The sequence below is a fragment of the Cokeromyces recurvatus genome (assembly GCF_025118155.1).
Source record: "Cokeromyces recurvatus strain NRRL 2243 chromosome Unknown BX663scaffold_19, whole genome shotgun sequence".
Lineage (NCBI taxonomy): Eukaryota > Fungi > Mucoromycota > Mucoromycetes > Mucorales > Mucoraceae > Cokeromyces > Cokeromyces recurvatus.
Genome location: NW_026251405.1, coordinates 197,756 through 210,380, shown reverse-complemented (window position 1 = coordinate 210,380; position 12,625 = coordinate 197,756). Strand labels below are relative to the sequence as shown.

Sequence of the window (12,625 nt, the reverse complement as noted above, 5' to 3'; positions counted from 1 at the left end):
AGTTATGAAGGGGAAATAAAGAATAAAAACCTTCCTAAAGGACAAGAAGGGAAAAAAGAAAAGAGCAGTATTTTGGAATTAAGAGAAAATATAAGGAGGAAAAAGCGAAAAAGTGAGAAAGTGAGAAGAAACAATTTAAATACAAACCAGATTAAAGTGATCAGGAAGACACACACTATTACTTGGACAACCAATTCAGCAGCTTGAGACCAGGATCGACAAGATTAGGAGGAAATTCATCATGGAACTAGTAATCAAGTTCATGTAGAGTTGTACAAAGAATAGGCCATAAAGTATACCAGCTCGTACAATCAGAAGGACGACGAGGTTTATGTAGTGGAAACAAGTTGAGGAGGAACGAGATGGGTAGAAATACTGTACAGTATTTTTGGTTAAGTTTGAGACGTTTTTAAAAACTTTTGGGACCTTATTTAGTTTTTTTAAGACATAAAATAAATTACATTTAGACTATACTTTAAAAATTAAGACTTTGGCTTTTAGACAGTTTCTTTTTTCTTGAAACTTCATACTAAATGGACTGCATTGAGTACAACCCAGAAACCGAATCCTTACTAAGAGAGCACAATATGAGATGAAAGTTGATAACTATGAGCTTGATTTTGGTATAATGAATAATTTAGTTCATTTTGAATTTTTAAATCAATAAGTAATCGAACCTCAGCCAATGGAAGACTTAGTGGAGGAAATTACAGTTGACATGAGTAAAGTCAAGCTCAGTACGAGGAAATATAAAAAGTACGGAGCAGACCAGATAGAAAGATTCATCAAGATGCTCCAAGAAGAGGGGTTATCTGTCCCTAAAACGGCTGCGGTATGCAACATACCTCATTCAGGTGCTTATAGACTTTTGGACGAGTTTAATAGTGGTGACGGGCACGTACTTCCAAGCACAACAGTCAAACCAAAAACTGTCAAACCTGAAAAACTATTTCAAGAACATACCGAATTCTTGATTGTTCTTTTTGATAAAAATCCATCGATTGTTCTTGAAGAAGCCAGATCGCAGTTATTAAGCAACTTTCTAGAAATAGGTGATGTTGCTATTTCAAGCCTTTGCACTCATATTCGTGAGAAATGTTTTTTTGAGTCTCAAGTAAGCGAGCAAATACACTGCAGAAAGAGACTCACAAAGGACTTTAAATCTTCGATACCATGTGATAACTCAGTGGAAAGCAGTAGGTGTCGATTTTTTGAAAAACTGTGTGTTTGTAGATGAAGCCGGTTTTCATTCACAAATGATGAGAAGCAGAGCTTGGTCGAGAGTTGGTGAACCAGCGAAAGTAAAGGTTTATAATAAAAAAGGTGTGAATATCAGCATCATTAGTTGCATAACTGCAAGAGGGATCCTTAGTTTTTCTAAAGTTGAACCCTTAAAGAAACATGAAGCTGTACAGCTTGAAAAAGAGTATAATCCGAATGAGCGTGATTCAAAGAAGAGGAAAGCAGATACATCAAACCAAAAGCCTAAACCTCTCAAAAAGGGTACCAACTGCGTATCATATTTTGAAATTCATGGAATCAATTATGGATGTAATGGACCAAAATGATATGAAAGGGCATTTTATTGTGATGGACAACTGCAAAATACATCATAGTAAATTTGTTGTTAATGTCATAAAAGCTCGGGACTATAAACCTCTATTCATGCTGTCATATTCACCTTTTCTAAATCCTATCGAAGAGTGCTGGTCCAAAATCAAAAAAAAAATATCAGACGAAACCCGCTCGAAGCATGTAAAACTGTTACTACGCAGGATTATCAGGGTTGGGTTAAACACGCAACTTCATACTGGGATAGGTGTTTGCAAAAAGGAATTGGCTTGAAATAATACTATCTCTTTCCCATTTTTACGTCTTAATAAATCTTACTTGCGTCTCAAACTGATTTTTACAAAGTCCAAAAAAAAAGTAAATGGGATCTCAAAATGATTTTCAAAATTTTCCAAAGTTTTTTAAAAACGTCCCAAACTCAACCAAAAATACTGTATTATTTTTTCATTATGCCTGGTTCTATCGCTGGCCAGTTATGTATACCATTCTACAGAAAATAGATTACTTAATGCACGACAAACTACCCCCTCCACTTCTTGATCCAGGCAGGAAATTATTCAACTGACTGTCCCTTTAAACTTGTTAATAATATTCTCCCTTTCTTTCTCACCTTCTCTTCTTCCTTTCCTTTACCTTTTTACCTCTTGTCCTGTAAGAGGGTTTTTAGATACTTTTTTTTTCACATAATTTGAACTGACCTGGGCAATGCAATATAGCAAAGATATTATGTGCCCATAGGTCGCTTTATAAATTTCAATTTATAAAAATATAAAAAAAAAATGTTTAATCGTATTATTTTTTCAACCCCAGATCATAAAATGAGTTCCAATCATCTTATTTAAGATTAAACACCGTGCCTGTAACAGTAGCAGCAGCAAGTAGAAGACAAACCCCGCTTTAAGGTACCCGGGGAATTGCATTTGGTAAGATTTTCTTTCTTTTATTATTTTTCTTTTTCTTATTGATTATCTTCTTCTTTTTAGATTTTATTTTGTATATAAATATAAAGATATATATAACTATATATATATAAACATATACATATATTTATACGTACGTACAAACATACTGAACTCAGTCACTTGAAGAAGACATTACAAAAATAAAAATAAAAACAAAAAGACGATCGATTATAGACATTACATGTCATTTGTTATAATTCATAAATGAGTCCAGATACAAAACTTATTGCGAGTTTAGTGAATCGATTACTTATCAGGGTATATATATACATACATATATAAAGATCAAAAAAATAAATAAATAAAGATAAATACTTATCTCTTTACAAACGTGTTTTTTGTTTCTCTCCTTAGCTACCTAGTAATAGTGGAAAAAAATTAGAAGTTCTAGAAAATGATCCTCTTATAAATCAAACGTATGTGTCCTTTATATATTTATTTATTTAATAATGCTTTTAATATAAATATTTAAACTTTTTTTTTCTTTTGTACATGTGTCATCATTTTAGAGGTATATTCAACATACAAAAAAAAAAAAAAAAAAAAAAAAAAAAAAAAAAAGTGGGGAGATGCAAGTTCGGATTTTTTTTTTTAAAAAACAGAATCGAATATGTACGATACATATTTATTTATTTATTTATTTTTTATTAGTTGCTGCTTTGATTGAATTATCAAAGTTTAGATTACCGACAATAGCAATTACTTTACTAAACCTATTAGACGGTGTCAAAGTAAAATTATCAAAATATACCCGAAAAAATTAAAGTTAATAAAATTAACTTTATTATTTTATTTTAGATGCCAACAAATGAGGAAAATTTTCCACATGAGAACCTACAATCACAATTATTTATTCTTCGTTTACTCTCAGCATGTATGCAACATCATTGGCAATATATAAGGGATATTAAATCTGATAGTGTATCAGTAAAGGCATCTTCTGTCGCTGGAGGATATGAAAGCTCAATACAGAGTTTTGATAGCTCATCTCGTTATAGTAAATGGTCTGCATCGGATGGACCTTCACTTATCGAAATGGAAGATCCTCCACCATTTGAAGATTCTGTTGCAAAACATGTTTTAGCTGTTGTATGTCGTATGATGCATCAACTAACTATTATGGAGGAAAGGGAATATGGACATATGACAAATCATAACACTCAAATAACTAGAACCGAATATTATACTGCTAGCAATATAACAAAAACTTCAGCTGATATCATTTTAGATATATATAAAGCTATTAGTAGAGTGATTGCTTATTTGAGTGCAAGCAATTGGAATATAGTGTTTCTAAGAGTTAGAACACGTATTCTTTATTTATCCACAACGAGTGATGAAAATCCAGAGACATCAGATATGCGATTATTAGAATGTTGTTCATTAAATTCGAAAAGGCTTAGTATTATTCTTTCAGGTATACTAACGCTATATATTTATACATATTTATATATGTATTATAAATATAATACATACATACATACATATATTAACCTAAATTTATCTAGAGCTTTGTTTGAATTTCCCCAATTTAAAGAAAACAACTCAGCTTATTGTCGCAGCTATTCTTCGTAGAGCTATTTGGGGTTGGATTGAAACTTATCCAAGTGAATTTATGCAATTATGTCAAAGTCAGAAAAAATTGGATGGTGGTCCAGATGTGTTGTTTGAAATTTGTTTATCCTTAGCAGATACAACTAGAAAGAAAGCTAACCTTTGGCCGTTACAGACGATGCTTCTTATTCTTTGTCCTGATCTTTTATGTTCATCAGCTAATCCGGATGGTCATAGAAATGTAAATTCAAAAAAGACGTTTTTCCTTGCTACTCTCAAAAATTCTTTAAAACCAGGTCGAATGGCTGAATTAGCTGCTATTTGTTATGCAGATATCTGTAAAGCGGCGACCTATGTGCCAAAGACAGAGGCTTCTGCTCTTCGACATATTGTACCTGATATAGAGACCGAGTTAAGGAATCAACTCTTTGATCGAGATAGGCCCTTGATTGCAGATAGTTTAATGAGTGGGCTAGGAATCATTATTGATCATCGTTCTTTATTAGCAGATTGTCTTGTTGCCCTATTTCGTCTTAATCCTAGGCACACCTTACGAAGTTTGTTCCCGACATGTCTTAATCAACGATCACCTACATTATTTAAAATTAGTTTAGTTAAAGCTTGTCTTGCTATTGCTTCAGAAGAAAATAGACTTCCATGGAATCCCTCTGTAACAGCATTGTATGATTCATTGTCAGGTCCTTTAAAAGATTTATTTATAGAGTTTGCAAGTAAAGATTTTTCAAAGATCGATAATATCACTCTAAATCCTGGTTCAAATGGTCGTAAGGCGATGAATAATAATTCAACAAATGATAAAAAGACAAAAAGGGAAATTCGTATAGATCCATACAGTGAACGCTTAGAACTTGTTTTGGATTTATTAAGATTGTATCAAACTGATCCAAACCTGGTTATACGTGTATGTTATGTTTTCCAAAAAAAAAAAAAAAAAAAAAAAATTAAATGAAGGATACAGATTAATTTTTTTTTGGGGGGCTTATGATAGGGTGATAATGTAGATCGCTTTGATAAGAATGCAACTGTTATGGTAGCTATTACAAATTGTCTTCGTATTCAGAATCAATTCATTAGAGATGCTGCTGCTGTATGTCTTTATAAATTGCATCAGCCTTCATATATTTTAGAGTGGAGCTCTTCTCCAAACTTTATAGAGTCCTTTTGGAAAATTTCATCACAGGTCATGTTTGCATTAGCTAAACAACTTTTAGATAATAGAGAAAAAGAGGATGGATTAAGGCGTTTATTAGAATTATTAAAAAAGCTTTTTGAATCAAGAAATGAATTTCTGAGAGCACATAGGGTAAGATAATAGATAATTTGTAAATATAAAGTAATTATTATTAATATATTATATATATGTATACAAAAAGGACATTGCATCTCAAGGATCAGATACAAGAGAACGATTACAGGCATCCATTGGGTTGGAGGTAGCATTATTAGTTTTACTTTGCTCGTCCGATATTGAAATTTGTTCATCAGCTATTACTTGTCTCGGTCATATATGTACAGAATCACAGCTTACAGAAAGTATCGATGACCCTCAGCATGTAGTATCAATGCTTGTCGAAAATCTTCCTATTTATAAACAACTCTCGGCTAATAGTGGTATCGTCACAGGTCGTAAATCTCAACAAAAACAAATACGAAAATTACTTAGAATTATGACACATTATGCACCAGGAAATCTTGCAGCATGGGAAGAAGTATATAAAAGATGGAAATATATGACGCCTTCAATAATAAAATTCCACGACGAATCTAAAGATGAACTTCAAGAGAACGTTGTAAACAATAGTAACAATATAAGAAGAGGTGTTCCAGCATGGCATGATAAACTTAGAAACCCCACATCCTCATCGAATAGACAGACACATTCATTATCATTGAGTAGTATTAGAACAGAGACGAATAGTATGGATGATGACAAATATTCTGAGTGGCAGAATTATGCAGGTTTTTTAGCAGCTTTAGGAGGTATTTGTCTGATGGCAGATACAGCTTTACCATCATCAGCGCCTTCTTCACCAACTTCATCCCGTTATAATGATCAACCTACACTAAAACGAATTTCTACACCTACTGAATCATCTGCTATGGTGAATAGATTCGTTATGGAAATGATTGATCTCTTACTTTGTGATAATATTATTATTCGCGAATGGGTCAAGGAAATCCTTGGTACTGATCTTTCACCTGCACTTTATCCTATGCTATTCCGTTATATGGAAACAGCCTTGACCAAGTATTTTGGAACTGAAGGAGATCCAGTTTGTAATAGCCGTAACACATTGTTTGTAGAGCAAGCAATTAGCGTATTAAAATTAGTGCTTGATCGTATGGAGGACTCTCCTGAAAATCTTTTGACAGTTGATCTTAGTAGTTTAATTGATCAATATGCTAAATACTTAAACAAACTAGGAAGTGAACAATTAGCATTGAAAATTAAGATTAAGTTTTGTCAATTAACTGAAGTTTTAATGATGAAGAAGGATAAAGTGACTCTTCGACAAGAGTTTAGATTACGTAATAAGCTACTTGAAATTATTGTGGAATGGACAAGTGATTTTTCTTTGGTAAAATTATATATATATATATATATATATGTTTAATCACTGTTTCTTATATACTTATTTATATATATAGAAACCTGATATGGTGAATCATTCTGTTTCTTTTGGAACAACACAAAGCGAAAAAATGCATCGAGAATTGGACTTGGCATGCTTGAATACGATTGTTAGTCTACTACATCAATTACCTCTTCAATCACCTGATCCAGTACATGAGGTTGATCCAACACCTGTTAAAAGCCGAATATTTTACAAGTATTTTACTTTTTTCTTAAAATTGCTTAACAGATGTAAAGATTCAGAGGTAAAAAAATTTTTTTAAAAAAAAAAGGGGGAGGAGTAACTAATTAGAAAATGGAATATTGTTTGAATGATTAATATGTTATATTTAGACTGAGTCTGATAGTGCATCTTATCGCGCTCGTCATTACTTAGAAAATGGTGTTCATTCTATAGGAAAAGTAAGTCCTTATAAATGAATAGTCGTTTATTGATTATAAAGTTGTTTATTTTACATTTAGAATAAGGATAATATGTCAACCTACTTGGCTCCCTTGAAAGAAAGTACGATATTGGCTATGTCTAACCTGTTAAGTGCGAATGTTGACATTGGGTTAAAATATTCTTTGTCAATGGGTTATCATGATGATACACAAATGAGGACGGCATTTATGAAAGTTTTAACAAACATTCTTAATCAGGGAACTGAATTTGAAACTTTAGCAGAAACAGTAATAACGGATCGTTATGAGAAACTTGTAGATGTAAGTCCTATATATATACATATACATATATATATTTGTATATATTTGTATAAGGGAATTTTGACTTATTTGATTTGATAGATGCTTGTGGATCTTGATTTAAATATTGCTCTATCACTTTGTGATGTGTGCCCTGCTTCAGATATTGAGGATGCTGCAAATGCCTTACTAGCCTGTTTTGCCTCTAGAGGAAAAGTCCTTGTATTATTGAAGGCAGTGATTGAACGAGAGGTTCAAAATACAGGTATCTTACTTTCCTTTCCCCCCTTCCTCCTCCTCCTCTCTTCCTTTATATTTTGATATTATTTTACTGATATTATATATATTTGTATACTTTTTGTAGATAGTGAGACAGAGTTATTAAGACGAACAAGTATTGCTACTCGACTTTTATCTGTATTTGCAAAACAGAATGGAGCAGATTATGTTCGTTCCGTTTTACAACCTGTTTTTATAAAATTATCTGAAAAGCCAGCAGAAGAAAAAACGTTTGAATTGGACTCATCAAAAGTTGGTAATGGTGAAGATGTTCATAAAAATAAACAGAATGTCATCAATGCAACCGAGCTCTTCTTAAATGCTATTTGTGCTTCAGCAAACGAAGCGCCAAGAGCGTTTCGTGAAGTGTGTCATTGTATATTAACTGCTGTTCGTGAACGTTATCCAGAGGCAAAATATACTGCTGTTGGTGCATTTATTTTCTTACGTTTCTTTTGCCCAGCTATTGTATCACCAGAATCGGAAGGGTTAGTTAAATCAAATATAGTGATTTCACGTGACATGAAGCGTGGTCATTTAATTACAACAAAAGTCATTCAGAATCTGGCCAACAATGTTCTCTTTGGTGCTAAAGAAGCATACATGATAGTACTAAATGATTTTCTAACAAATAATATCTATAAAGTGACTAGTTTCCTTCGTGAAATCTCAAATGTTTCAGTTAAATCTAATATTACAAATGCAAATAAGGGTGATATGAGCCCCAATGGTAGTGATAATGCTGGACTCGAGATTCGACCTATGGAAGAAAAGGATTACAGTTGTTTACATAGAGTTTTGTTTGATAATATGGAGCGTATATCTAGAGAAGTTGCAACAAGAAGACTAAGACAATACACGAATCAAGAAAGTGCCATTATGTGGAAACGCCAATTTGATAAATTTTCTAATTTGTTAGCTCAACTAGGTAGACCTCCAGAAGCCTCTAAGCAAGAGTTTAGTGGATTGAGAAGTTATACATATGCAGCAGCAAATCAACTCTACGCTGAATTTATGCGTCGCAATAGTCATCGTAGTGTAGAACCAATTGTTTCAAAGAATATCTTTTATGAAGGTGGAGTTTCAAAAGCAAATCGACCTGTATTTTATCTCATTGCTAGAAATATCACAGCTGATAGTATTGATTTTGAATTATTAGTATATCATATATTACAGGTATCTATCTTACAACCTTTTTTTTTTTTTTTACATCTAGACAATAAATTTGAACTAATTTATGTATGTATGTATATATGTATTTAGACAGTAGAGCGTGCTTCAAACAAAAGTTTTGAACTTGTACTTGATATGACCTTATTCTCCTCTATGAATGAAATCCCTATTCAATATATAAATCAAATTATACAACTGTTGCCATTTAATGCATCTGATAACTTGGCAAGTATTTTAATGTACAATCCTAATTCACATCTTCGAAAATATGTTAAAAGACTGTCTCGTCCTTTATCGCACAAGATGACAAAAAGATTATCCTTCGCTGTAACGCTTACTGAATTGTATGAATTCATTAACCCTAGCGAAGTCCGTCTTCCAAAATCAACTAGTATGTATCTATAAGAAATTTATATATATATATTTTTTGAGAGGGGTTATACTAATGTTATTATACAATAGCATCTTTGGATACAGAGCCATGCCATGTATTTCATCCAGTTAACAAGCTTTCTCAATATAAAATGAATATCCCAATTACAATCAAGGTTAATTCTTTATATATTCAAGTGATGACAGTACGTAAACAAGAATTCCTTTATGGTGTCTCTACAATTATCAATGATGTTTACGCAATTGCTGATATTGAAGACTTGACAATGATAAACAACTCACGTAGTCAAGAGAATGCATACGAATTTCACTTTAAATACAATAAAGGAAATACACATCATATATTCTCATCTTTAAAGCGTGAAATTATTATCAATGTAAGTAAATATAAACTACATATCAAAAGGTAAAAACAAATATATATATAGAAAAATGAGTAATTATTTTGTTTTTTTTTGTAGACAATTCGACACAATAAAAGAAGGCTTGAAATGACAAAACCAAGTAATATCTCAGAGAGAACGATTCGTCCTAATGATGTACCAGGAAGATTACTTAATATGGCGCTACTTAATATTGGTAGTAATGATCCTAGTCTTAGACTTGCAGCCTATAATCTTTTATACGCTTTGAGTATTACTTTCCATTTTGAAGTCGGTAATCAACTTCTAGATGCCAGAGATTTATGTTTGCCTGCTAACAGCACTATGTTTGTTGTTAATATCAGCGAAAAAATTGCTCGAAATCAACAGAGTTTAACTTTAGAGTTTCTGAGTGAATGCTTTATAGGATTTCAAAAATCAAGTGAACCGTTACGTTATCTTTGTCTAGATTATATGGCACCTTGGCTTCCAAATCTTTCTAAATTCTGTAAAAATATGGGTACAAAAAATGATAATGATATTACAAAGACAAAAGAAGTTTTACGTAATTTAATTGATTTGACAGTTGCTCGAACTGATGTAAGTGTAGTTATATAGGTAACTAAAATTTTATATATATGTATTTATTTTATTTTATTTTATATACTGTAGATGTACAAATTAGTTCAAGCTAAAGTTTGGAAGACTATTGGACAAATTGATGATATTTTAAACATCGTATTGGATTCGTTTATTCAATTTTCAATTGAGCATGGAGTTGGTTCACCTCAAGCAGAAGCTATGGCAGATACATTTGTGACTCTCTCAAATATTACTGTTAAGGGAAAAGTAATTACTCGCTTACGAAAAGTTTTACAAAAGACATCCTTCAAGCCGTCTAAATCTTTAACAGACCACTGGATTTGGAATGAGATTGCTATTCTAATTCGTTTTGTATTAATGCTTTCTTTCAATAACCGGGGCCCCGTTAAGAGTTCTGTTCCTGAAATATTTTATGTTATTTCGCTAGTTGTCGGTGTTGGTCCAACTATCATTCGTGCTTCTGTTCATGGACTCGTTGTTAATATTATCCAATCTTTGTGTACAACTATGCCAATCCAGGAAGCCAATGTCAAAAAATTGCAATTAATTCTCAGTGAAATTTCTGATACAAAATATCGTCTTTTATTTGGTTTATTTAAACCACATACAAATGCTTTTACCATATCATCGGAAACATTATCAGATAATTTAGAACCTATTCCATTAATTGCTTTAGAAGCTATAGTTAATAATTTGCTAGAAGTGATTACCTATGGTGCACCATCAGCTGGTATGTATATAAACGTTGATTATTATAATATTTATTTCATTTATTTATTTTTTTTAAAAAAAAAAGATATGGCTAATGCTTGGAGAGCTCGATGGATGAGTCTAGTTGCCAGCACTGCTTTTCAGTTTAACCCTGCTATACAGCCACAAGCCTTTGTTGCTCTAGGATGTTTAGGAAAAGAAGAAGTAGATGATGATTTACTTTATCAAATATTAGTGGCTTTAAGAGGTGCATTAGCTATTTTCAACGAATCTGATCCTAATCTAGTTTTAAGTATTATGATGTGCCTTAAGAATATTGTAGAAAGTTTACCACCAGATTCTCGTTATCTTTTACCGTTATTTTGGATTGCTATTGCTTTAGTAGAAATTAATAATGGATCCATATTCTCTATGGCTATTGGCTTATTGCTATCTATTTTACGAGCTTTAGATGCTGATGAATATTTTACTGGCGAACGTATTGTTGATATTCTTCTTGCTGCTCGTGAACCAATGGCTGATATCGCTAAAAAGTTGGATGAATTATGTGGTATCAATTTCGAATCACATTTTTCATTTGCTATTTCTTGTATTTTCTTGAAAGGACTTCGTTATAACAACGCTAGAGAAATTATCTTTCAGGGGTTAACTACATTTTTAGATATTGAATGTAAACATGCTAATAATTTAAATTCAATTGATTCTCAAACACTTGGGTATTTAGCCGGACTACTACCTCTTGCAGCTAAAAATGAAACTCTCAAAGAAGTTTTACGGTTAACAGGTGTAGCAGATTCTGATTTTGATGTTAGTGATGATGACGAAGAAGATGATTCTGGCAATCTCAAACCATTTTATGAAGGTGTATTTGATAAACTTGACATTAACGACGAGACAACTGCTCTTTTACTTACTTCAATGTTAGCTACACAGTTACAAATGGTCGAAAATAATAATGAAAAACTCTTTTTATATGGTTTGCTAGCTGAAGCGGCTAACTCAATGCCTGAAGTATTTTCTGTGGTGTAAGTTCTAATTATCTACTTCCTACATATTAAATCGCCTACTTATATGTTATTTTTTATTATTATTACACAGATATGATGCACTTTTGCCTAAAATGAATCAAATCGTACTAAGTAGCACATGCCAACCTATTATTGAATCAGTAAAGACAATTCTTTTAATTGCTTGTTCAAATCCTGCATTTAGTGACGTATCTAGAAAAGCCAATCCTAGCCAAAAAGTATTGTTAGAACGAGTAGGGTTTTCTGCACTTGGTGATCCTACTTTTGGAGCGACTTCAATAAACACATTGCAAAATGCAAAACTTGCAAGTGAAATTATTGAACTAGTTATTGCATAGACTATGAAAAAAAAAAAGTTACTTTATACACCTTAATTTTAATCAAAGAGAAAGAGAAAGAGAGAGAGAAAAAAAGACATGATAACATGAATATGCTCAATTTACACATGAATATTTATATACTTAATGATATATACATAATATTTAAAACTTATAGTATAATAATAATATTAATAAATGCAACATACATAACTTATACTATACATATTAAAGATTAAATCTATGTATGTTAATTTTTTTTGTAAGTAATATGTCAAAGCATATTAGGAAATGCTATACAATTGTGGGATTCTAAAGCTCCTCTATCATT

General features: G+C 31.9%; 2 protein-coding genes across 2 annotated transcripts; both read left to right on the top strand.

Annotated features, from left to right (window-relative positions):
- Nucleotides 1–673: 673 nt before the first annotated feature.
- On the top strand, nucleotides 674–994 carry BX663DRAFT_412883 (uncharacterized protein; the record flags this gene model as incomplete). The annotated part of the gene is made up of 1 exon (XM_051522314.1): nucleotides 674–994. A coding segment is annotated over one exon (321 nt), but the record flags the coding sequence as incomplete, so codon positions are not given.
- A 1,540-nt stretch (nucleotides 995–2,534) lies between these two features.
- BX663DRAFT_457281 (uncharacterized protein) lies at nucleotides 2,535–12,505 on the top strand. The gene is made up of 18 exons (XM_051523879.1): nucleotides 2,535–2,792; nucleotides 2,889–2,950; nucleotides 3,184–3,265; nucleotides 3,333–3,951; nucleotides 4,043–5,010; nucleotides 5,098–5,412; nucleotides 5,483–6,688; nucleotides 6,759–6,989; nucleotides 7,078–7,146; nucleotides 7,207–7,449; nucleotides 7,531–7,693; nucleotides 7,793–8,883; nucleotides 8,971–9,271; nucleotides 9,343–9,650; nucleotides 9,735–10,235; nucleotides 10,308–10,968; nucleotides 11,035–11,974; nucleotides 12,048–12,505. The coding sequence occupies exons 1-18, from the start codon at nucleotides 2,739–2,741 to the stop codon at nucleotides 12,313–12,315; spliced, it is 8,082 nt and encodes a 2,693-aa protein (XP_051381133.1). The 5' UTR covers nucleotides 2,535–2,738; the 3' UTR covers nucleotides 12,316–12,505.
- Nucleotides 12,506–12,625: the final 120 nt, after the last annotated feature.